The sequence below is a fragment of the Ambystoma mexicanum genome, chromosome 2p, assembly GCF_040938575.1.
Source record: "Ambystoma mexicanum isolate Mex_15411 chromosome 2p, UKY_AmexF1_1, whole genome shotgun sequence".
Lineage (NCBI taxonomy): Eukaryota > Metazoa > Chordata > Amphibia > Caudata > Ambystomatidae > Ambystoma > Ambystoma mexicanum.
In genome coordinates, this window is record NC_090923.1 from 811,789,283 (window position 1) to 811,816,773 (window position 27,491).

The following is a 27,491-nucleotide window of genomic DNA, read 5'->3' on the forward strand; positions in this document are numbered from 1 at the left end:
CAATTTACAGCATTGCAAAAGTCTGAAAGAAATCTGAATAAAACAAAGTAGAGTGCTGCAACCTTAAAATGTAGCAGTTGGAGGCAGAAGCAGACAGCATACTTGATTCACCAAGCTTCAATAAGTTATATTAAAAATATAGGCATTTGTAAGATATGTACATACATATTTACAGTTTATTTACAGTTTTTGATCAGTGTCAATGGCTTGTAGTCATTGTCGGATACCAACAATATTTTTTTTGAAGTAATGGATTGCTTTTACAAGTGGCAACTGAAACACCATCACATTTAAAATAAAAACAATGGCACTATAATAAATTATAACTTTTCTAGAGCATTTCAAAGGAGGAATCTCCATTTGGAAGCACCAGGTGTTTCCGTTACCAACACAAAGTACTAATGTTCTGAACGGCGGAAAGCTGGGAATCTGGGTCTACCTCAGAGGCATTTATTTAAACCTGTCTCCCACAAGTTACACAAAGACCTCTGAAGTAAAGGCATAAACCCATCACTGGGACAGAATACATGAAATATTTCAAACGTACTTCTCAGCACAGTCCAGCATATTCACAAGCGTCCTTGTTCAAAAACGTTCCAAATCCAATAAGAGAACACAAGTCCATGTATCCGTTTAGAAGTATGGCTTTCTAAAAAAAAGTTTAAACCATGACTGGAAAAAAAAAGTAGTCTATGCAGATGCCCAAGAAAAGTAGAGATCTCCAGCACAAATGCATTTAAATGTCAGACCAGCATGCTTTTCAGTCACTTGCCCCGCAGATGCTCAAATCATTTGGGTCTCATTAGCAAGATCAATGCACTATTTTTACACAAATCAATGAATGGTTCTTTTACTAACATAAAACTGTCTTTAAAAACAGAGCTTTCTATAAGAAAGCACCCAGGTAGAAGGGGTGAGGGGTGTTACAGGGCCACTCACACCTATTTCTACGTTCTCCATTCATTCACTGCACCCAGGTAGAAGGGGTGAGGGGTGTTACAGGGCCACTCACACCTATTTCTAGGTTCTCCATTCATTCACCATTTCCATGCCTTGGCAAAGTCCAAACCTTTTGCTTGATGAAAGCAAAAAATTTGAAAATGTTTGTAGGCTAAGGGTTTAATTTTGCTCATTTTTTCTTTTATAGATTAAGTATTTGTGGCTGTTGCTCTTTGGGAAGTCGCCATTTAAATACACAAGGAGGAGTTCTGAAATCAAATACTTTCAGTGTGATCGATTACTCTAATAGAAACGAATTTTCTAACGGAGCCTTAAAATTTGCATCAAGACTGCAAGTACTTTATTGTGAAGCTAATTTGGAGGTTATAATTTACAAGTAAATGTCCTTGCATTCAATTTTAGGCGTGCACGATTAGCGAATGTGAAGAGAGTTTGAAAGGCACCATTTCACATAAGCAGTTTTGCTTAAAGTGGAATCTGAGCCACAACTTTAATACCCAACTGCTCATCTTTGCCACTCTGTAGGTTCCAAAATACATGGCACCACTCTCCAGAGATCCCTCTTAACATACAGAAGAGCATAAATAACTGAAATCTCAGAGCAGACATCCTACTACTAACAGTAGAAGCGTAGCCAGGATTGTCTAACAAGTGGGGCCTGACGCTAATGTAGTTGTGCCCGCAGCAGATTAACATCTGTAAATGCCCACGCAGCGCTGCTGAGTGGGCATTTGCAGGTTTTGGGTGGGCACTGCCCGTTCAGACCCCACCCCGTCTACACCTCTGCTTAACAGTGAGTCAGGCCAAGTCAGCTTAGAACAGTTTGCGTAAATTAAGTGCACTGATCTTGTGTAATGATGCAGACAAACTAGATTTTAGGATGGCTTCTCTGACATTTGCCATATCATTACGGTTACATGGAGTTCCTTCCTTTTTGTAATACACGTGAAACCTGCTTGTTTAACGCAGCTTTCTAATTCTCATTCACACTTGGAGCATAAATTACATTCTTTCGTGATTTCAAAATTCACCAGATGCGTTTCCAGTGCAGGGCTAGTCTGCCTCCAGCAACACTGTGATAATTACCAAGACATTCTTCTTCACTTAGCGCTCGAACAAAACATAAATTAAAAAAAAAAAAAAAAAAAGCCAAAAGTGGCTTGAAGAGTTTCACCCTCTGTGGTGTAACACAATAGATAATACTGCTGTCCCGAAGAGAGCTATTGTGGTCAGTCTGTCAGCAGGTCTGAGTTCCAACAAGTACATCCATAAGGTAATCTAGTTCGGACAATTCCAGTCTTCCATTCTGCCCAGCAGCAGAAAAACTGTCTTCAGTGTTAGAAAAGGCTCGAAAATTCAACAGACCTGTAGCAGGCCAGGGGTCACAATCGTACATGGAAGTGTCAATGTCTGAAAAGATGTCCTCGAGGTTATCATCCAGGTAGCTGGTGGAACTCAGCAGTTCCAGAGGCCCAACCAGAGGATGAGAGGATCGCCCCATTTCCTCCCAAGACCCACTTGTGTTTATTGCACTAGCCTTCAGACAACCAAGCTGGTCTTCATCAACCTGAAGTGGCGAACTGCACAGACCCTCTATGTGACTCAAATCCTCCAAAATGGTGGAAATGGAGGAGTACAAGGACGTGTCAAAGCTGGAAATGAGGATACTCTGCTCATGGTCCTCCATGGGCACCTTTTTGCCTGCCTCCGAGCCATCGCATTTCTGACTTGGCAAAACAGTCGGTGTCTGGGCCACTGAATGGTCCATTCTGGAGGTGGTTCCTTCACTGTTTTGCTCAGCTCGACTGCTTTGATCCCCCTGTACATCACCCTGAAGGCGGCGTAAGGTGTTGGCCACGAGCACCAAATGTCTCAAATTGGGCTCCACATGCTTTAGGCTTTGGTGCAATTTAACCAGGGAGATATTTAACAGAGAGTTGGACTGAACAGCTGCCAGAGAGGTTGTACAGGTACTGGCTGCTTCTGGTGTGGCATCCATTCTGCCATCGACTTCACAGTATTTACGCTTAACGCCTTTGGCCAACATGAATCTGAAAAATAAGACGAACATAAATACATGAGGGCACAAATCTACAACGAGAAAAGAAAGATCACGTATCCTGGCCCACTTCACATTGCAATATATTATATTTTTCCAGGAAACTTCCCATATTGATACAACAGGAACAAGACCAATAAAATGTACCTCCAAACTCGGCAAAGGGAGGTTAGATTACAGCAGTACCATTTCAGGAGGAACATTATGAAATGTATGGCTTTATCACGCACAGGGTAAATCCAACATAGGTCCTGAAAGTGAATGGGGAGGAGATGTCCGAGGTTCTAAAATGAAGGATCAACTCTACACGTACAACATATTTGAGAGCCTAGAAGTGACATCACAAAGGAAATCAAACGTACAAGAGGAAGTTTGTTGTAGTGAATTCTACATCTCTGTAATGAGGAGCTTGACAGTCTGTTGTTGGTTAAAGACTACAATTCTAATGCTCAATGTAAGTGAACACCCACACCCCCATCACAGCTTCTCTAGTTTGTGAAGGTCTGTTCAACAGGGGAAGAACACGAACAGATCCTAAAAGAGTCACTGAGCTAGTTGTGCTATTACAGCTCATTACCTGCAGTTTAAAACCATGACCTGTGTCACAATGACTATGCATTTGTCTGCACTTGGAAATCGGAGGCATATCCACAGTACCCAGGCACTGTTCCTCATACAAAACTATGCCCGTCGCCCACTGAAGGGGCCCAGAATCCATCACAAGTGACTATGTTCACTACCAACCATCGAGAGTGCTCTGATCCACCTCCCTGATTATATGATGAATTATCTGTGATTCATAGACACATCAACTAAATTCTATTAAAAAATCAGCTCTTATGGGTTCCCGCTTTTTCAGTTATACATGGTAATATTTACAAAGTATCACACATCTGCAGCAGCATCACCACAGTTAAACTAAATATCTGGTCGTTATTAAGGTAACTCTCCTTTGAATCGTACAAAATGCCAATAAGGCATGTAGAGAACGTTTTTTTCTCCTTCAATTTTGAATACTAGCTCCGTAGAATGACACTTACATACGCTCGTCTAACGAGATATTTCTATGAAAAAGCCAAGCTCTGAACATAGCATCAACGCCATCACGCAGCACGATGATGCACCACATTCTTCCACAAATCCAATTACTCTGTTAGCGGTTACCATAGACAGACAGACAGACAGACAGACAGACAGACAGACAGACAGACAGACAGACAGACAGACAGACAGACAGACACCCTTATTGACAGCGGCAGCACACCAAGATTTCTGTTGACGCCATTTCCAAATATGCTATGGTTATAAGACGTGGAGACAGCCTCCCGACTAGCTCCTCTCGCCTTAAATCAGACACGCAGCACCAGTCAACAATTGGCCTGGAGCTACAAGAATCCCAGCAGTCATTACAGGCCGTACGAACGCTAGATTCCCCTGTACACGCAAGCTAGGCAAGACTAGTTCAGAACAGCAGGGAAAGCGTTGGATTTTTACCATATGGTTATTAAGAGATTCCCAAAGCCAGAAGGTATAATGCGGCACTGCATCTTTTTTCAGAATTCACACAGAGCGTGAGGCAAGAGATTAAAGAAAAAGCACTATTGTGCACGCAGTCACATTCCACAAGAGGTATTGTGGTAAGGAACCTTCTCATTATCATTTTTTATGTTAGGTTGGAATTATTGAGTGATGGACTGCTTAATTTATTACTACATTAGCGATGACCCATAGCGACAACAAGACTACGCTCACATACATATACTAAGAAGTGCACCTCATAGAGAAGCTCAAGTATCAGGGATTTCTTCTTCTCCAATAGAGACCAGGTATTATGGCATAATTCAGTCTATCGCGATTTTGATTAATTATTGGCGATTTCTTTATTATATCGAGTGGATCATGTGCTAAATTATGGTATTATATTGATCTTGTAGAGATCACCATAATGAAGGACTGAGGTCCAAAATGCATCAGCGACATTGGCCTCTGTACAACCAATTAAGCAAATGAAGAATTTAAAAAAAAAGTGTTTTTTTTTAAATATTGTTCTACATTTAATATTAACTAAATTTGATACAATATTAATCACCTATAGTAGTGTTCATTGGCATCATTGTCACCAGACAATGTTTTTGTTTTGTGATCTAGCAATGGTACCATCTTGGATTCCCCTTCCTCTCAAATAAACTCTGGAATTCTCTGCACCAACACCTGCACACAAAGGAAGACACTGGCCGAAACTGCTGAAAAAAGAAGGAAGGCCACCAACATGGAGAATGTGCAATATTCTAGACCACTTTACATTAATTCACAAAACGGTGATTGGGTAGCAGCGATGGCAAACAGCTAGTGCAGCAGGGTCTCCAATTCGAAATAAGAACATTAAACCAAACTGAAGACAACCCAGTCGTAATGTTTCAGTGCAGCGCCAACTTTTCAGATCAGAAAAGAGCAGGACTAGAGCAGGCTGCTTTAAGATACCGTGGAAGGTCCGACTGCCTACTGTCCAGCCTAGAGACCTATACCTACCCATGAGGATTTGCTGGAATAGTTCAAAGTCTAGGCATGGGGATGGGTTGATTTGCCCAGAATAAATAAATTTGGTCATGTGAAGAAGTTGGAACCAAAACGTCTAGATTCCACCAATCAACTCTGCTAGGAAGGTGGCAGCGATGAGGTTGCAAGCTTGAATCCGAAACAAAAAGTGTCACAGTATTATCAGTTAAGTTACTAGGGAAAACAAAAGCCATGTACTAGCCAAAAATTACCTGCCTGTGTGGGTGGATGCACATCGGTCACGCTCTCAGGGGACAAAAATCCAGGTATGGGGGAAGCCACCCATGTCAAGCTGTGATGTAGATGCCTACTGTTTGGGGAACACGCGAGTAAGCCAGACATGGTACGCAGCTAGACCAATTTGTATTGTGGGGATAGCTGCATTCTTACGGCAGAAGGGTTGTGCAATCTGCCGTCGTTTATGTAGATGCTGAGAGGTAGTCTTGAGAGTATGCAAAAGCAGGAGAACGGTTTGTGGGAAGCTTAAGGGTAGGACAAAAACAAGAGAATTTACAGTGTCTTGCAGCAAATGGAAACGATTGGCCTCCGGATGCATTTGGTGCTTTATGCACCACCCCTTTATTCTCACATCAACGAGGTGTCATCATTTGGCAAGCGATTTAAAATACTGCCTCAGAATACCCAAAGAATCTCAAGTATGCACCTTTGTAATGAAAGAAAAAATAAAGTGTACAACTGATCAACCCAACCCATCTTTATTTTTATAATTGGCCAGGTACAAATATATTGACCAATGTAACGTTTTTCCTTAAGTCGCCCACTAGCGAGTAATGACGAGTACCCCATCACTCCCGCCAGCTTTCATTGGGGACCATATTCCAGAGAAGCCCCCTTTGACCATAACCAGTAAATCGAATAGGGAAAATATAACGTTTTGTACTGATAGCAGCAGCATGAATGATTGAATGGAAAAAAGGCAATGCTTGGGAGAAATTCGAGTGCATGATATAAGGTATGAGTAAAGTATCAGTGGCATTGAATAGCACCAGATTAGTGGCTCCAAAACAAGTTAGAGGAAAATCGAGTCTCCTAGTTCCTCTACCTTCATGTTCAGAAGGCAGCCACTAAAGAAATCTAGACATGAAGACGGGCGTCAGGCACTCCGTGAAGTCTAGTAATACACACGCACACACGACAGTGTTGCTGGACAGAACCTTGCTGCTTTAACACTTCACAGGAAAGGAAAGGAAAGGAAAGCCCGGGCTGAGAATCGTATACACTGTCGTGCAGCAGCGGCGGGAATGAATCAGCAACTAAAAGTGGGCTTGATGAACTCGTCCAATGCAGAGGCGAAGCCCCCACACTCCTCCTTTCTTCCGAGGAGCCACCAAAGAGGGTGGGAGTGAGCGAGGGGTGGGCGTGCTGAATCAGAGCGAGACTGCTCCACCCCACCGAGCTGCTTTTCATCCTTATGCCAAGGAACGATGACAAATCCCTTCTCTGACTAACCGGTTTGGTAATAAACCCCCGCAGCTACGGGAGGACTCCGCACGTGTGCGCCTTCCTATTCTCTGGGCATACGGCTCGTCCCAAACCCCACCATTGCTGCCGTGACAATGACCAATTCCTCGTCGCCGATTAGATACCGTAACCTGAAGCCCCCAAAATGCCGCGGGCATCCAGTTACACTAATGCAATAATGGTTGGGTGACCCGATTTTCCAGACTAAAAACTGGGACAAGGGCTAATGCCAGGACTATTTTGAACGACTGGCCTTTGCTTTGTGCAGATGATCGGATCTTACAGCAACACCACCTGGCGACTTTTGAGACTTCCTCGGCACCCCACTATATAGCAGTGTTTTATTCTATTCGATCACTGTGTTCTATGAGCATCTAACATTTCGGCGGCGAAAAGATGCGCTAAGGTTTTACAGTCTCTCCCTCAAATCTCTTGCCCGCAGCTAAAACCCGACCTGCTCATAAAAGTGGCACAATCTAAAAGTAAGAAGTGGTGACAAAGTTATACTTTTGGTACTGCATCATAGAAAAAACAAATAGAAAATTAGGACACTACTTATTTCCATTGGTTTTTTTGGCGAAAAAATATCCACATGCAAGATACCCTCTCCCAGGGCCACAACCACAAAACCACTTGGAAACATACCAGCACACAGAAAACGGGTGCCTTCTGTCTGCACTCGTGCATCTGTCCTCCTTTGCCCTTCCAGAGCCACTTGGTAAGAGTCACTCTTAACGACAAAAATTGCGCAAGTCAAGAACATATACCAGTCTCCAGACAAATCAGTGATTTGGCACAGTATGAAAGTCTAATAGCAAAAGGAGCTACCTAGTCATAAGATGGTCACAAATGGTTTTAGTATAAGGGCAAATTAGAGTAGTACTTGAAAACGCCTATATAAGTACCAAAGCAGTTGGATTTGCCGGTGCTCCTTTCAATAGGAATCAGTGCAAGGGACACGTATCATAAACCAAGTGGCTGAAGGCACAGCTGGTTAAGACATTTTTAATACACCAGGACCTGGTTTGCAGCTGCAATTAAGCCATTAAACACGAGGACACTGCTTAGAAAGAACAGTAGCAAATAGCCAGCCTAACAAGATCAGGGAAGGGTGAACTTGGGGGGGTGTGGAACAGCCAGAGGCTGTAGCATGCTCCTGGGCTGTCAGTCGGTGGGTGGGTAAACATTAAAACACCCACAGGCTGCATGTCACTCATCACATCCCATCCCATATGTACTCCCCATGCCAATAGTTCAGCTTGTTGGCAGCGCTAACAGCGGAACTTAGCCCAAAATAAATATGTTCTCTGCCCACAACAGCGAGAAACTCTTTTGCTAGTCATTAAGGGTACCCCGACAGGGCAAAAGATCGTGTATGTTAGCACTCAGTAACCATGCAAGGAGGTGGGCTACTGAATCACTTCTGTACAGCCATAAGCAATAGCCTGACCTCAAAGAGGTACTAGAGTGGGCAATGGCCACCAACACGGAATAGAAATGGCATCTCTAACGAGATAGAAACCGGTCAGAGGGGGTATGGTGGATGGTAGTAGAAGAGACCAGGTTTTTAACATCTGCCTCAAAAGCTACACCCTCAAAGCATCCTGTCAAGTGCCACCAGTAACCTAAGAAAGACTGGGACCGTACAGGGGATTTGGCAGCATTTGCATAGCCACTTATGGAATATGACTTAGTGAAAATATGCAATCACTCAGACTGCGGGGGGTCTAAGATAGATTACTTCCAGACTTCCACATTTAGGTTAAAAATTGCCAGCAGGTATTTGGCATCAGGATAGGGCCAATCAGAGCAAAGTTAGCTTGAAATCAACATCTACCAGGAGCTACTTTATGCACCCCAAGCCCAACTGGTGCCATGAAAATATACCTGACCGTAACTAAGTATTTGTGAATTTGCATAAAAGATGCAATATACCACTAGAAGACATGTAAAGCATGAATGACAGTACATATGTACAGCGCACAGTACAGATGTACAGTTCTAGTTATATATCATTAGGAAGTTATATTTGTTACATACTATGTATTAGCGCCTCACTATTACAAGAGCAGCAGAAATAAAATGAGCAAAGTTGTGCCTCAGGAAAAGGGGGCAGTGCAAGGTGATTTGGCATCCAAATCCAACCTTCACCTGAGACGCCCTAGCACTTTTTGCTGGACTTGTGGAATTCTTTTCTGTGTTCCTGGGTGAGTGGGAACGTCCCCCGCCCCCCATGTCAACTTTTTTTTGCTCCACTCTATGGGAGTCATGTTTGTGTCCCTCCATACTTTTTTTTGGAAACATACTTTCGATGGCATCTAGATTTTAAAGTTGAAGCACACAGCACTTATGCAGTGTTTCTAGGGAGCCCGTTCGGTTTCCCTTTTGTGAACTAATGTTCCCATGGATAGGATACTTTTTACAATTCCCATTGAGAGATAAGCACAGCCCACAGGTGGAGTGCCGAGGAGTTATGATATGATATTTTATTTCTATCATGCTCATACACACGTGTTTCAGAGAGCAACAAGGCAAGGGAGGATAAAACAATGATCTTACTAGGCCCAATGACATTGAGAACGTGTAAGTACAGGGGAGAGGGGATTGTGGAGGGTGGGGGGGGCGGGAGGTGGAAAGTGCAGAGCAAAGGATAAAAACAACTGATAGTGCAGCCAGCAGGGTGGCAAGTGCAAGGTATAACGCGCAGACAAGGGGTGTCTTGGTAAGGGGACTGTAGGGTTACAGATTCAGACCCAGGTGCAAGGGGAGGCAGTGTGGATTTGTGGCTGGGTGGGCAGGGACCTGGGCCCGAAATCAGAGGGTAGCCAGGTGCACAGAGCCAAAGCAGACTGATCAGCAGGGGAGAGGAAGTGCGAAGGCAGAAACAAAGAGGAAGGTATTGAGGTGCTTCTGGAAATGGTTCTCCTCAAGTTTCAGAGTGGCTGGGAGGCTGTTCCAGAGGGAAGCCCCAGCCGAGGAAAGAGATCTACCCCCATCTCGTTGCTTGGAGAAGCGACTGAACCTGAAGGAGTTGAAGGTGGAGTAGCAAAGAGCTCGATTGGGAAGATATTTATGGAGGGAGAGTTGAAGGTATTGTGGACCGAGGCCCCAGAAAGCCTAGTGAACAATGCAGAGGGTCTTGAATTTAACCTGGGTAGACACTCAGAGCCAATGAAGAGATTTCAGGGCTGGAGAGATACGATCCCGGGGCTTGAGGCCAAGGACAAGCCTCGCAGTCCTCTTCTGGATGAGTTGCAGAGGGCGGAGAGTAGAAGCAGGCAGATTTAGAAAGAGGCTGTTGCAGTAGTCTAGCCTAGAGAGAACCAGAGCTCTAGAGACAGTAAGCTTCTGGGGGAAGGAAAGGAAAGAAAGAATACCTCTGGTAGTTAGACTTCTTAGAGACGTCAGAGATGTCAGGAGAGAAGGCGAGTGTGGAGTCGAAGATGACCAAGGTTCTTAGCCCACAGGTGGGAGCAGGAAGAGGGCTAAGGGAGGCCGGACAGAATGACCGGAAAGGAGGGTGCATGTGTGCCGATGAGGGAGAATCTCCGTCTTACTGGCATTGAGGCAGAGCTCATTGGCGGCACACCACTTCTGGATGGCAGACAGTCAGAGATGAGGGAGAAGGTGGCAGAGGGCAGTCTGAAATGAGTGTCATCCGCATAGCACTGAAAGTTGGAGCAGAGAGCAGCAATGCGTTGGGCAAGACCTATGTCCATTTGAAGGGGAGTTTCTAGGCTTGGCTAACACAGGCAGAGCTGCGTTATCTACTTCCTCTTCAGTGTGCTTTTCCTCTTCAGTGCGCTTTTTCTTTGGTCCACAGAAGGTGAGAGGAGAAGACTATTGGGCACTGTAGCAAAAGAAGTGAAAAGGTAAATGCTCGCGCTTTTATACCTGGGAGGTGAATTATGGAGTGAAAAACAAAGTTTGCTCATGTTGGTGTCTGAGCTGAAGGCAGGATGTTGGCTTTACAAGACTCTTCCATGGGAGTCGGGGGCCCTGCCAAGGGGAAGATACTTTTGGATAAGTGCTGGGAGAAGTTGCGGTCCTGTTGACAGGCGGAAAATGATATAAATGCATGCAGGTAACTTTAAAAGCATTGATTAGTTAAGCGGAGGAAACTGTGTGTCTTTAGCAGGGACGGTGCTGTGGCTGGGCCCGGCTTCCCCTTCACTGGGCCAAGCAGATGGAAGCTCCGCCCTATATTTGCACATCGCTTGCCATGCTGCCCATTACTGATCTGTGAGTGCTGACCGAGTCCGCCTGCAGAACAATGGCTGAAACTGCTCTTGCTGCCGTGGCTCTGCCGGCGGAACCCGCCACTACCAAGAAGCAGCAGAAGAGAGCAGCCGGCACTGCCAAGGCCAAAAGCCCACTGGGCCCAGCATGTCAGACCACGTCCTCAAGGCCGTGGCTGCCTGCACTGAGAGAAAGGGAGTCTCCCTGGCTGGCCTCAAGTCCCTCAGCGTCCAGGGATACGATGTGGACAAGAACAGCAGACTCAAGCTTGCAGTCAAGAGCCTGGTGAGCAAAGAAGACATAGACCCAGCTCAAGGAGAGCAAGGCCTCTCAAGCTCAACAAGAAGCAGTCGCAGGGCAAGTAGAAGGAGGGCAAGACGCCCGCAGCAAAGAAGCCTGTCGGTGCTGCCAAGAAACCCAAAAAGGCTCCCACCGGAGCCATGAAGAGTCCCAAGAAGGTGAAGAAACCAGCAGCAGCCGCCAAGAGCCCTAAAAAGCCCAAAGCTGCTCCAACCAAGAAGACCGCCAGAAGCCCTGCAAAAGCAGTGAAGGTGAACGTGGCAAAGAGCCCAGCCAAGGTTGTGAAGGTCAAGGCCATCAAACCCAAAGCGGCAAAGCCCAAAAAGGCTGCACCCAAGAAGTAGAGGCTTTCGCAGAGACCTTGGAAAAAAACAAACAAAACACAAAGGCTCTTTTAAGAGCAGCCCGCAGTATCTGAAAGCGAGCTAGCTCATGCCTCTGCCTGACGTGTACTGCGATACAACTGCATGTTGTAAAGCCAAACCGCACCAGAGTCTCCACTCACCTCGGACGCCACGCGTGGCCGTGGGCAGTTCACTCCTACCTATACGCCCACATCAGTTGAGTCATTCTGGCATTGTGCACAGACTGGGGGGCCAGATCGCATGCCTCATTAACCCGTTAACCGTGGCGTGTTTGGAGGCGCTGCCATTATGCTGCCTGGCAAACGATGATGGTGGGGGTGAAATTAAATTTTATTTATATTGCACTCATACAGCAAGTGTTTCAGAGCGCGACAAGGCAAGGGAGAACAAATACAATGATCTTAGTAGGCCCAGTGACATTGAGAACGCGCAAGTGCAAGGGAAAGGGAAAAAGGTGGAAAAGTGCATGGATGTGGGGAGAAGTGGATAGTGCAGAACAGAACAGATAACCAATATTAAATAGATAAAGGCAACAAACTGTGGTAGTGCAGCCAGCAAGAGGCAAGTGCTGGGTTTAGCCGACAGTATATCTGAATAAGTGGCAAAGAAAGACTGTATGGGTACAGATACAGACCCCAGTGCAAGGGGTGACCCGGAGGCAGTGCAGGAAGGTGAGCAGGTACCTGTGCCCGGGATACACAGAGTAACCAGGTGCACAGTGCCGAGATAGAAAACAGATCAGCAGTGGAGAATGGGGGCAAAGGCAGAAGAGGAAGGTCTTGGGGGGGGGGGGGGGGGAGGGCTTCCGGAACCGCAGATGGTTCTCCTCAAGTTTCAGCGTGGCAGGGAGACTGTTCCAAAGGCAGAAACCAGCTGAAGACAGATCTACCCCCAGCTCATTTCTTTGAAAAACGACTGACCCTGAATGAGTTAGAGGTACAGGAGCGAAGAGCTCGAGAGGGGAGGTATTTACAGAGGGATAGTTGAAGGTATTTTGGACATAGGCCCCAGGAAGCCTTGTGGACAATGCAGAGGGTTTTAAATTGAATCTTGCATCCACTGGGAGCCAATGAGATTTCAGATCTGGAGAGATACGATCCCAGGGCTTGAGGCCAAGGGCAAGTCTCGCAGTCCTGTTCTGGATTAGTTGTAAAGGGCGGAGAGTGGAGGCACGTAGATTTAGAAAGAGGCTGTTACAGTAGTCCAACCTACAGAGAACCAGAGCTTGGGAGACGAACCAGAGCTTGGGAGACAGTGAGCTTCTGGGGGAAGGAGAGGAAAGGCAGAGTACCTCTAGAGGAGGTGCAGTAGGAAGTTTTACTTTTTAGAGACGTCAGATGTGGGAGGAGAAGGAAAGTGTGGAGTCGAAGATGACCCCAAAGTTCTTAGCCTTGCAGGTAGGGTTAGGAGGAGGGCCAAGGGAGGCCGGCCAGAGAGTGAGGGGAAAGGATGGTGAAGGTGTATCAATGAGGAGGATCTCTGTCTTGTTGGCATTTAGACAAAGATTGTTGGTTGCACACCAATCTTAAATGGTAGTTAGGCAATCAGAGATGAGAGAATGTGACCGAGGGAAGCCAGAAAATGAGTTGTATCATTAGCATATCACTGGAAATTTGAGCAAAAAAAAAATTGCAATGCAGCGGGCAAGAGTTACTAGGCATTGGTTGAAAAGCAAGGGCGAGAGGTTAGACCCCTGGCAAATACCACAGGTAGAGAGGGAGATGGATGATAGTAAGGACTCAAGTTGGGCCTGGGAGGGTCAGAGGGGAAAGAGATCAGCCAGGCCAGAGCATGATCGGCGATACCCACGTTGTCACAGAGACAGTTGAGCGGGGTGATATAGTTGAACGTGTCGAAGGCAGAAGAGAGAGTAGGATGAGGTCAGGGGGAATGTTGCAGTCAAGATTGGAGAGCAGGTTTTCACGGATGTTCAGGAGAGCAGTTTCTGTGCTTCTGGCAGCTTTAAGGGCAGATTGGCGGTCATGGAGAAAGCCAACAGAATCGGAAGATTACACATTATTTCTCATTGCTCCGGTCATATTTCTGTCATAGCGACAAGCATACCTGGTGTCAGTGACCGTGTTTTATTGACTTGTGTTATTTTTACTTGCAGGCTGTGTTCACAGCTGCAGTAATACACAGAAGGGACACCATTGACCATAAATGGTGGCTGTATTCTTTTTTTGCCATTTCTTGTGTGCTTGTTCTTGCTCGGTCCGTCTGCCGTGCTAGGGGGAGGGAGAGGTCCTGGTTTGACTGGTCTTCGACAGGAATCCAGTGTGAAACCCGCCGAGGCTCTAGAGCGTCTGTGAAGACAGGAAACAAGTTAGGAGTCCGAAACTGTGCAGTCCGTTGCCTTCTGGGATGCCCGACTGGAACCAGTTCCCAACTGGGAGGCTGGCTGTCCTTCCAGGACAGCCAACCCCCAGCCCCCAAGTTTGAATGTAATACAAGTGCTGATTGGCTGGGTTCCAGGATAAATGTCTTGGATCTGAAAGCTGAAGACAAGTTGACCACTGGAGATGAAGAAAAAATAAAAAATAAGTTTAAAAAAAAAATAAAATGACACCTGTAGCTACTTCCAGCGACCAGAGATGCCCGCTGAGTGACTGCTGCTGAGCCCAACCCCCTTCTTCCATGCGACAGAGGAGCCCCTGAAGACGACGGCTCTGACCCTTGGACTTGTGGTACTAATCAGTCTTAAGAAGACTTGCATTTTGAGACATTCCACAACAAGATGTGACCTTCCTGGACTGCAAACCACCAATACCATGGGACCTCGAAGCAGAGTGATGTGCATCATTTTCCAAATAACCAATCTCTCTGAAACTGGTGGACTCCTGTTGGACCTCCAGAAGCAAGATTCCACTCCTTAAAGGGGTAGTTCACTCAAATGTTATTGTCTCAAAAGAATGGGTCAAAGTATTTTTAAAGAAAGTTCCTATGTACAATTTTGGGGAAATGAGGCTCAAAGTTTTGAAATGGAAGCATCCATTTTGTGAAATGAAGCAGCCGCCACTGTTCATGTTAAGCTCTGCTCTCGCTGCAATAATCAAGCAAAAGCCCACTACTGCAAGCTTTTGCTTACTGCGGTCAGAGAGCAGAGCTTAACATGAAGAGGAAGCCATGACAGTAATTGCCTTGACCTTCTTTGTTTCCTGCACTCCCCAGGCCCAGTGGAGCACAGAAAACAAAAAGGCACTACAATTATAAATACTTCGCCGGCCGAGTCTTCATAATTGCTGTCCCCCCACCCCTCCCCAAAAAGCTTCCCCGAGCACGGGAAACAAGTCGCTGCAATTATTAATACTCTGTCGGCGACATATTCATAATTGCAGTGCTTTGTGTTAAGTCCCCCAGGCCCGGGGAACCCCAGGAGATTTAAATCAAAACGCACTCCAATTTCCGGTACTTCGCTTAAGTGAGCCTGAGAAAGCAAGTGTTCACCAGCAGCCCAGGGCAGGAACGAGCCTGACGGCATTCTATGCTCTCCAGCTGTAATAAGCAAAAGCTCCGATTAGGGGGCATTTTGCTGCGAGAGCGGAGCTTAACATAAGCACACGAGGCTCATTCATTTGACAAAATAGATGCCTCCTAGTGCTTGAAATGTGCGACTTTGAGCTTCATTTCCTCAAAATTTTACATAAACATTATATATATATAGCAAACCCATATGATAGAACAGACCCGTCCCAAAATGGCCGACACGGTTTTTCGACAGATAGATTGGGTAGTCCTCCCTCTATGTCTGTCCACATGTCACATGGGGTATTTTAACCCTCTACAATGTTTGGGTCATTAATTGTGAACAAGCGGTCAGTGGACCGTGAAACGCGTAGACTCAATCTACTATGCGCCAGCTACCTTGGGTGGCTTGTGAAAATGTTTTCTTGCCACGTGGATGTGCAATGATTTTATGGATTCTTTTTTGATACTTAAAGTGGAACAATTTTGCATTTTGGTTTCCTGATTCTGTAAATTCTTTTGGGACCAAGGAGTGCTCCTCCACCAACTGCGGAAACGACAGCTGAAGCAAGAGAATATATATATATATATATATATATATATATATATATATATATATATATATATATATATATATATATATATATATATATATATATATATATATGGGCCATCTTTTTTAAGACAATACAATTTTTGAGTGAACCATCCGTTTAAGTCCTCTCACTAGAGTGCCAGACCAAGATAACGAGGCAAATCGTTCAGACGACTACCGTTCATATGGTGGCTTGAAAAAGGTGCCAAATCGACAGAGCAGCGAGAAACACCCTCTGACGGGATCCTTTCCTCTCGACTGCTCCTACAATTTCCCATCATTTTTTTGAAATCTGAAAACTAAGAATCCAACCCTCGTGTCCTGTAGCTGCTGCATCGTGAAAGCGTCAGTCTGCAACATCTTCACTGCTGAGGTACTGTGTGACTTGAGGTAATACTTACCTAAAGTCATTGTCACTCCTGTGTGGCTAGGGAGGTGAAACTTAAGTTTGGGAGCTTGCCCATACCCGTATGCCCAAACAGAACACATTCAGGGAGCCTTCTACTAAGTCCCTGAACCATTTTACTGACTCCAATGAACTGTACTTACTTGTTATAAAAGATATCCTATGGAACTCAGTTACTACAGTTGTGCCTGATCCTGTTCGGCCTACTGCTGGCCACTGGACCACCAGTGTCCCCTTCACCCTTTGAGAACACTCATGCCCTATGTTGTGTTACTTGGCATTTATATATATAGTGCCTTATGTATCATTGGTATGATCTCAAAGCGCTGGTAGGTTGAGCGCCCTCAGGAACGAGAGAGAGAGAGATCTATATATCTGGATGTGTGTGCAGCCGGTATGATGATTGCATGATAGCTGCGTCTTAGCGGTAGGTCAGGTATAGGTGTTCATTCTGGAGGGATGATACCCAGACTGATTGTGGCTGTGTTAAGCCCGAGGAGACGCTTAAGCTAGCGGTGTGTGCTCAGCTAGCTGTGTTTAATTAGGATGAGGAGAATGTGGCGGGTGTTAGTATGAGAACAGCTATACCGAATGTGTCATAGTAGCGCTGTGTTCTAGTTGAGTGGTGGTGTATAGGAGAGAGTAAGTGTGGTAGTGTGATATGATGGTTAAGGCGCTTGCGATCGAGCACTCCATCTGTACCATCTATTCTATCCGTTTTATTTACTCTGTTCATTCCACTTAGTTTTATTAATCCATTTAATCTACTAGTCCTTCCATCATTCCACCCACTCAACCCATCATCCACATGATCTACTCCATCCATTCCGTAGACCCATTTCATCCTTCCGATCCGTTTAATGTGTTCCATCCTTCCTATCCAATCTGTGTTCCATCCGTGTCATCCTTCCTATCCGATCAGCTCAGTGCGTTCCATCCACTCAATCTGTTTTGTCTACGGTGTCCGTTTCATCCACTGCATATGTTCCATCCACTCTATTCATTTAATTTGTTAACTACTGATCCTTTCCATTCGTTCAATCTGCTCATTCGTCACATCCGTTCCATCCACTCCTAACCGTTCCATCCACCATTCGTCCCATCTATTCCTTTAGTTCCATCTATACCATCCGTCCCAATTATTCCTTTTGTTCCATCTATACCATCCATTCCAACTAGTACGTCCAGTCCGTTTCGTCTGTTGCATTCGCTCCGTCGGTTCCATCCGTTCAGGCCAGTGCATCCACCCCAGCTAGCATTCCGTTCCATCCACTCCAGCCAGTACGTCCACTCATCTGCTCTGTCTGCTCCATACATTCCATCCGTTCGTTCTGACAAGTAGACTTAGTCCAACCAGCTCTCCGTTCCATCCCTAGATTAAGGAATGGCCACTAAAGCATGACGCCACAGTGGAGGAACTCTGCACTTCCTTGCTATTGTTGGGGCTGCAACTGTATATTCATGAAATATTTTTAGGGAGTAAAAGTGGCCAACAAACACCTTAGCTGTAGGGCTGGTTGGTAGTGTTATTCTATTATTGTTACATATAAGATTGTGTATGTGTTTTAGACCATATGTATGCTACAAGTTATTTGGCTGCTCTGTCATAGTTACCTCTATAGAGTGGTACAGGCCTGTACTAAGAGTTGGAATTTCTTTATTGCCCAATGATAGTCTTACATAGGTGGACTGTCCTAACAGGCAGGCGCAGCAGAGAAAAAAATGTGGCAGAAAAGAGACAATAACTGATGTAGTGGCTGTGTTATGAAGTAGCAACACAGATGGGCAAAGGCAAAGACTAAATGAGAGGTAGCAGCAAAAAAAGGAAGACCTGAGAAAAGCAATGGAAAGAGAACATAAAAAGTGAATATCTTTAAAGCAACATGGCAAGTCAACAGGAGTGCAAGACATGGCAACACAGCAGTAAAAGGAGGCGTTCAATAGTTGAGGGTAAAAAAAAATAACTAAACACGTCCTGACATCTTTCAGGCACTCGTTCACAAGGGTGAAATTTATTTAATAACTCCTGGATCAGAGGAAAATACTAACACCCCTACTCCCAGCTCCATGAATTCCATTTTCGACCCGTCACATGCAAAAAAATAAAAATAAAAGATAATAACCCCTGCAAAGACTACATAATGTACCAGGTCCAGGGCAGGATAAAGTGCCACTTGCCTCTTCAGAGGCAAGTGCACAGGCAACCCAACGTGAAACGATCAAACAGCCTGCCCACACGCAGGATGAGATTCGCCAATTCATACATAGATGCGCACCCAGACCAGGATGACCCATGTTCCTGGAATAATGGGAGAACAAAACAGCAATTATGAAACCTGAAAAAAAATAAAAAAAGATTCGGCTTTTAATGTCAAATCATGCTGATATTCCAGGATACCAAAACCGATGTGACCTAGTTACAGCCAATCGGACTACAGATTGTTTCCACAGCCGTTCCATGAAGGTAGGTGACAGAGCATCAGAAGCCAAAAGCTACCAGGGCAACGGTCACCTGGCAACCGCATTGCACTGCTCCTTAGACTTTACGTTACCACACACAGAAAAAAAAGCTATTTTCTTGCGGCGGTGGGCAAGTATTTAAACTGTGCAATTGCTAGTTAGTACGAGGAAAACCCATTATAGCTTTTTCTAGTTAAGCTCCCGGAATCATGCCTAGGACAGAAATAAAAGCGAAATATTAGATTTTAGTGAAAGAAACATTGTTACGAGACCTGTAAAATAGCTCAGCTGGAACTGAAAAGAAAAAAATGCACAAGCAGTAACTTTCCGACGGCCGGTGCTCTTAACTAAACCATTACAGTCGCGTTCACAAGTAGATATGGTTTCTCCAATGTTTAACTACCCAGCACTCACTAATGTCATAATAAAAAGGAAGGCATCCGCTGCCTGCATAAAGCAATTCCTTAAACGCGGGTGTCATGCCAGTCGAGCTAGAGGAGTACAGTGATGCACAATGTATCCACCTGATCGCAGGAGTACTACCTTCCATCTACCTATGCGATGCAGAGATGGGTACAGGAACCCCATTTAATTACAGATATCAATAGCTGCTAACCTAAAAGCAGGTTTGGAGATTAGTCGCACATTGACACACATCACAACAGTGCCCTCCCTACAACACATTACCTACACAAAAGAAAAGACTACTAGCCACGAATTCGGTAAACGCCTGTAGACAGGTCAACTCTCACTCCTTTATCACTACCTCTACTCCTGCTAGGATCAACCCAATTAATATTCTGAAAAAAATGCATCCTATCCTCCACAAACCCCATACTAAATTGGTTCTCAGTCACCTCGACTCCTGTACCAGCCTTCTACAGCCGTCCCTCCCATCTGATGCGCATCCCCACTTTGCAACTCAACTTAGACACCCAAGCCCTCTACAATCAAAATCAAAGCATCTGTGCTGGCTGGCTCTATGAGAAGCCACCCCCTTTCCAAACCATTGCCTGGCACCCCTTGCATGGCTGACACCATCTCATGCTACTCTCTTCCAACAAACCTCAGCTCCAGTGGGCTTCCGAATCCATTTGTTCTCCAACAACCCTATGACTACGCTCACTTTTGTGCCTTCTGGGCCCTACACTGACAGGGCAAAAACTCCATCCACTCCCTACATCTCCACCTCATCAGCCAGAAATTCGATGCCTCTAGTTACAACATAGTATTCCCACCTCCCTAACAATTACCCTCTGCCAAACTATATATGAATCTGTACAGATCCAGGCAATGTCTGTATTGTGCCTGTACTATGTGCGATTCATTCCTCTCCATCAACCGGTCCCCCATGCCCCCCACCCCCAAGACATAGTCTTCATTTTACGGCACCCAGCACAGTTGTGTTCATAGATACCACTTGTCCTCCTAAATAACGTTATACTAAATATAACTGATGCCCCATTGGAAAATTCTAACATGTTTTATTTATTTTTGCAGGTGCAGTTTAAAAGATATAAAAAGAAAGGGGCGATCACCTTAGCGCTAGCACCCACATACGTTAAATAGACGAAACTAAGGGTTCCCGGGTTTGTGAAAACTGGGATTCAGGCAGAACGCTAGAAAGCTTACACCATCTGCTGAACACCAAATGCAGTTCAACGTTCATTACAATGTTCTTCTAGCAGGTTGTTTCAGCTCGCTCTTAGTGGTTGGTATTGTTGCTTCAGTTTTTTTTTTTATCTGTTGTACCATCAACAGATAACATTCCGTCTGACCTTCTTCTCCCCATTGCTGCCTCAGGATAAAGTTGACATGAGAAATCCCCAAAAACGAAATGCTGCACACTGGAAGTCTCAGTTCTTGATGATGGCATGCAGCACCAGATAGGTGCTCTCGGAGGCAAAATGGACTCCCAAAGATTTACCACAGGCCAAGAGATAGCAACTGCCGAGAACAGCATGGACAACTGCCACAGGACACAATGCAGGCGGGGATTGTCTTTGCATCTTTGACTTGTCTAGTCTACGGTTCAAACTTCTTTTTGCCGGAGGGCAAAAGTCAAGGTTTGTTGCTGCTCTTCTCTAATATATATTATTTTGGACACACTGTCGTTCCATCAAAAACAATGTTCTATTATGCAATGGCAACAGACTATGTTCTTAGGGCAAATCATGTTGTGCTGCGTAGTTCCACCAAGCTAGGATAAGCCAAGCTATGAAACTTAAAAAGGTGTCAACATGTTTTTCTTTTTAAAAAGGTAGTTTTATATTGTACTGCGAGCAACTTGTGCGAGTTATCTTTTGCCATTTATTTGGTGCTTATACAGCAAGTACATTCTGTTTCAAAACGCCCACAGGGCAACGGGGGAGGAGGGTGTGTAGCACGGGATTAGAGAACAATAAATACAGGTGAAGATAAAGACAAACCTACTATGCCTTGTGAGTATTCAGAATGTGCAAGTGCAGCGAGAAGAGGGGAAATGGGGGGCGAGGGCAAGTTCTGGAATGTCCATGCTCATGGGTGAGCAACAGATGAAGTGCTTAGTAAGTTAAGTGCTATGTGGCCGTGGGGGCCGCACTGGATAGAAGTGCAGGCCTGCAGGATGGAGGCTGGTAGGCGCCAAGGCAAGTGCGGAGAGGTAGACAGAGGCTGGGGTGATTGGGTAGGAGAGGCCAGGTCTGAGGGATACATAAGGGCCCTGGCCACCAATAACAGCGACAGATTAGCAGAGGAGGGACGAAGGGAAGGAGAAGGTGAACAGGAAAGTCTTGAGGAGCTTCCAGAATTTGAGGAAGTCCTGCTCAAGATGGAGAGCGAGGTAACAATGAATGCATGTTACGAGCATGCTCGAAGTTCTATTCAGCTTAACTCCCTGTCATGACCGTTGGTGGACAGCCCTGGATGAGAGAGAAGATACACAGGAAGAAAGTACAGTCATTTCTCGACCTACTTAAGCTTGGTCGAAGGGGGTGGGAGGGGGGGTTCACAGTCCAATGTTCTTCGAAAATATGAAACGTAAGTGACTATATGATATGCAAGGTATGCGCATCCGCGGGCATTTTGACTAATTTGCTCTTCTCCCCTCTTTTTCTTCCTTTTTTTCTCCATTTCGTATCAAAGTGCAGCCTTGGAAGAAAGCAAAGGTTTTAAAAATTGACTGTCAATTTGGACTCTTAGATTAAATGCTTCTGTTTTTTTAATATGGGCGTTATAAACCAGTGGATGAACAGATTCAAGAATCATTAGTCTTGTAAGTGTTTTCCAAAGTTGAGAGGGTTTTTCCATAGTAGTCCAACAGGTTGCTGTTACGATAAATGTAATGTGCATCAAAGGTGAACCTATGGTATAACCACATATTGGTTTACTAGTTGAATCAACTATTTATTGAGGGTGTACAAACAGTACAGTCAAGAGTGCAACTGAACAGTGTTAGCCCCGAGGAGGACGTCTTTCTGGGTTGAAACACGTGTCGGCACATTGTTAATACAAGCACTCATTTATTTAGACATTTTTTTGTCGAGTTGCTTTGATTCATTTTGAATAAGCACAACAAATGGATTTGCCATATGCATTAACTTTATCATCATTTCACAAATGTGGGACGATATATCACACTGGGTCAGTAGGGAACAAACCTGCAAAGTGACTTTTTCTCACGATTGATAACTACATTGACCAATACATTTTGACATTGCTCACCTCATAACCCTATTCAGAAGTCAACATATTTCTTGTTTTATCTTACAGTGGAATATAGCGTGATTTAGGGAATGTTCTCACTACCTAAGCTGGTGTAAGATTTGTGGGAACACATGAGGTGCTACATTTCCCCCTCTAAGCTAATGTATTCAGGTTCTTGCAGAATGATAGAAGTCCTAATCAGGACTGTCCACACATGGACCAGTTAACCAGTTGCAGTGGTATTCAAACTTTTTTTATGCCAAGCCCCATCCTCTGAGTAAAATACTGTTGCAAGACTCCTCCAAAATGCATACCTTGTTAGATTTTCTACTTAAGTCAGTCTAGGGGTGTCACAGTATTCGTTTTATGACGGTACGATAACCTTCTTGCCAAATGACGGTATATCATGGTTATCGCGGTATAGCAGGTGGAGTTAACTGATCTTAACAAATATTTTCTAAAAGGTCATAAATTGACAGATGTATCATCACAAACAAAAGGAAACAAAACAGACTGACTACCCCTCTCTCTTAGGTCTTTCAACAACACAGATGTAGGTGCTCAGGTACTGTTACATCAATCTACAGTAGTGACTATTTGTACTTCAAAAACATTTATGCATGAAAAGATTTTGCTCGCAGACCGTTAATTTATCAAGATATAAATCATTTTTAATAATCAATTGAAAACTACTTTTTGTATGCATAAAACTTATACATGTGTGGGCTTTTCCATACATCACTCATACCTTTCATAACTATTCATTCATACTGTGACATGAGGGTTTGGTAATTTAAATTTTCTTTTGGCATAGACTAATATGCCAAAAGAAAATTTAAATTACCAAACCCTCATGTCACAGTATGAATGAATAGTTATGAAAGGTATGAGTGATGTATGGAAAAGCCCACACATGTATAAGTTTTATGCATACAAAAAGTAGTTTTCAATTGATTATTAAAAATGATTTATATCTTGATAAATTAACGGTCTGCGAGCAAAATCTTCTCATGCATAAATGTTTTTGAAGTACAAATAGTCACTACTGTAGATTGATGTAACAGTACCTGAGCACCTACATCTGTGTTGTTGAAAGACCTAAGAGAGAGGGGTAGTCAGTCTGTTTTGTTTCCTTGTCCTTCAAGAATCTCCCTTCTCACAGACTAGACCCCCCCCCCCCCCCGATAACAAAAAAATTTGGGAGCACCCATTGCTATAACGTCATCACAAACAAAACCAGGCACCCAGGGCCAGAATTGGGCTTTTCAACATACTTTTCACTGAAATGCCTTGCTTCCACCAAACACAAACACACGTGTGGAGAGGAGGGGATGGGGTGGAGCCTTGCTGCAACTGGAAAAGCAAACTGAATAGCTTTTCTTAAGTGGTCATTTAGGCTTTTTGCTTCCCCACTGGCTACTGGTGAAGATGAACATGTTGCCATCTTGATAACCTGCATGCCACAGATCAATGGAGGCTGATGGTAGTATACGCTTGTGCACATACACACGCACTTTCTCTTTAAGTTACAGCCTTTAGTTTACTTGCGGGCCAAAAGGTGTTCAGTAATCACTGACATGTTACCCTTTGGTATTGCAGCAGGGAATACCCACAGAGATGAGTGAATTTCGCAGTGTGACTTATTATATGTAAATTCAATGATAGAACCAGGGAAATCCCCCATTGCCATATGTTTAGAGAATATTATCCATTATAAAGATATAAACCCCAAAGCCGCCACCCCAAAGTAAACCCTATTCCTTCTTGGCACTGTATCTATTCTTCCTATTGCTAACATATTGATTTTGTGTAAGGCATGTGTGGTTTATGGAATGGCATTTAAAACTGCTCCAACTGAAACTACTTGGCAGACGGCACATCCAACAGTGCAAAACCAAGACTGCGCAGCAATTGCTTACTGCAGCCTTTCCAAATCAGATTGAAACGCACACTTAACGGTATGAACGGTATAACGGTATAACGGTATAAACAATGTGACGGTTATTATTGTTCAAGTGGTTCACGGTATCTTTAACGGTATACCGTTATACCGTTACATCCCTAAGTCAGTCACCATACTACTTCCTTTAGGAAAGCATGAGGCAGCCCCACGGATTGAATACCAGTGACATGGTGAGACCAACACCAAAAAACATCCTAGCCCTGCTCTTCAAGGAACACTTATTGCCAGTTACCCCAGGCAAAGTGAAACTACAAAGTACCAGTGGCAAGGTGCTGCTGGTTCGTGTCACAACATCTAGGTTACATCATTTTAGCCTAGCAGTCGGCATCGATATCTCTGGTTTATTTAATCTTAAACTTAGTTTTTGTAACGTTCTCCCTCTTAAAATGACATAAAAATGACCCCTCCCACCCTCCAGTCGTAATCGACAACCTTTCACAGGCTAGTCCCAATGTTCGTTTTGTGCACTTGAAAATTGGCGTGTTGACAAGTCGGACTCGGTGTGTGACACATAAGTCACTCGCAACAAGTCTCCCCCGAACTTGTACTTTGATTGACCAACAAATATCTTATGATCACGTTTCAGTCAAGTATTTTCCTCGTATACTATTCATTTGAGCAAGTATGGCAGTTTTTGAATATCATAGCAAGATTTTCTTCTGCGTTTGATTCAATGGCTTTTGACCGCGTCTCTCCTGGGGTGTCCCCTAAAGGAGGATTTAATCACAGCGGTTTTGGGCTTTAAACTGGTAAATTAGTTTAAGGTTATTTCCTTTAGATGTAAAGTTCGTGTCCATGTTATCTTCGGTATTTATTTCCGGAGTTTTAACAAATTACGTTCGGCTCCTTATTAGGCACTTATTTACCTGACTCGATACTCTTTAGGTTGGCTTAATTCCGAGCGTAACTTTAAAACAGCTTATCCGGTGTTACGTTTACACGAGCGCAATAAGGTTCGATGTTTCGCCAGAAACTTAGTATTTTTTTTTAAATTGCCTATTTTTTTTTCTTTTCGACTTCCTAACCCGGGTTCTGCAACTCCCGGGCGGAGGCGCCTCCCACACACTGTGACTCATCCCTTCGCTGGCCCACTGTTCAGGCGGCTGCTGTGTTCCTCTACTGTAATCGTCGCAGCCGCGGCGTCCTAACATAGCCACGGCCGCCATTAACTGTCCTTTCGGCACCCTCCTGGGTCTCGAGAACAGCCACCCCCAACCGACACCAAGAGCGACAAGAAAGAAGAAGGCAAGTACCTGGCTCTCTCACCGACCAATCAGAAGCTTTTCGATTGCTGGCGACAACCAATCAGGAAGCAGCATAGTCCAGTCGAGCGCAGCCTCGGCTGGAGATGGTAAAGCGTCCTTATCTCTTGCTGGCTAGTGCAGTTCTGCTCTCAGCTGTTCCGGCAAAATCTCTTAGCTTCACTGGATAAACAAGCACAATTCCCTGGAAGAAAAGCCCGAAACAAGTACAGCCTACAAAACGATGTTCGCTGGCTAATAAAGCAACTACGCGCAAGAAAAGGAGTACAGCAATTGGATACATGCTCATTATCTGGTAGTTGTGAAATAACACAATGCCCCGCCCTAGTATTTCAACGTCCTTCCGTAAAAAGAAGCCCAATTATTTAAAAAGAGAAAACGCAAATTAGCCCAAAGTATGTAACAGCGGGGTCAGTCTAAAAAAAGACATACGTTGTACCAATAGCAGCAGACCGCTTACACCTCGATCAATTGAAGAAATGAAGTCTCAACGAACTTGTTCAACAAAAAACAACAGTGCAATAATGGGATGGTACATCATTGTTTAGATTTCCAAAAGTCACTTGCTTGCAATGATTCCACAAATCTTAAAACAGCGTTGCAGAGAAAAAAGGGCTATTTGACTGCTTTTGAATGTCTATCCTCCAAAACAGAGTGGTAACATTGTTAGAACATTGGTCTGAATCCTATTTTTCGAATAATATATTACACAAAATTGTGTTCGAAAACGACCCGAAACTTAACAGCTGGGTTAAAAACTGTGAACAAATATTGAAAACACTAAATCTCACAGTTGAAACATTGTTTGATGGACCGGAGACTGTTAAAAAAAAGCAATCTATGACTTAGATTGGTGCATGGCGTCATTAAGGGGTCTTCAGGGGTCGCAAGTGCGACCACTTAAGTCCCCCTTGCTATCCCTAAAAAAAGAAAAAAAGAAATATTTTTTCGTTTTTTTTTAGATTGAAGCTCATGGGCTGTTGCCAGCAGCATGTGGCTCTTTGTTTCTGGAGTGGCTGGTTTTCTGATGGCTATGGCCGGTAAGATAGCTCAGTGGTTGAGCGCTGGCTGCTGGAATGTATGTGTGATCTGCAGGTTGCAGGTTTGACTCCCAGCAAGCCAAACTCAGCCTTTCATCCTGCTGAGGTTGATATGAGTACCAACACAGGTTGGGTGATAATGTATGTATATGTGTTCTATATGAAGCACTTAAGCGTAAGTGCTATATAATAACACATCATTATCGTTTGGCCTTGGACATTCACAGTGATTGGGCCTATAGAGACTGATATTAACGATACATATGGTGATCCATTCTTGCATGAAATGTATATCACTTTACAGTGATATCGTAACCATATTGTTCCTGGTGTACTGAGAAACAGTGCTATGTGATGCCACTTCCTGTTTTGTCACGGGGTGAAAGGTCATGTTCCATGGTTTCCCATGATGTCACTTTGGGGCTGGGTCAAAAGGCATCACTTCCTGTGATGTCATCAGGGGGGCCAAGGGTTGTGTGATGACACTTTCGCTACCCCTATCATTTTGGTGAAATGAAGTCCCTGGATTGGTGTACAACTGAATCTGTTTGTATCATCTGTCATACATTGTGGCAGCTGTTGAGATTACATCTAAACTTGCTGCCTACAATGGAGGTAATCAGGTTTAGATCTACAATGATGCCTGAGGACCTTA

At 44.4% G+C, this 27,491-nt stretch overlaps 1 protein-coding gene across 1 annotated transcript; it reads right to left on the bottom strand.

Annotated features, from left to right (window-relative positions):
* Positions 1–2,056: 2,056 nt before the first annotated feature.
* Positions 2,057–25,924, bottom strand: LOC138566817 (SERTA domain-containing protein 1-like). Its single transcript, XM_069644490.1, has 2 exons — positions 25,788–25,924; positions 2,057–3,011 (listed from the first exon to the last, which is right to left on the bottom strand). The coding sequence occupies exon 2, from the start codon at positions 3,005–3,007 to the stop codon at positions 2,198–2,200; it is 810 nt and encodes a 269-aa protein (XP_069500591.1). The 5' UTR covers positions 3,008–3,011; positions 25,788–25,924; the 3' UTR covers positions 2,057–2,197.
* Positions 25,925–27,491: the final 1,567 nt, after the last annotated feature.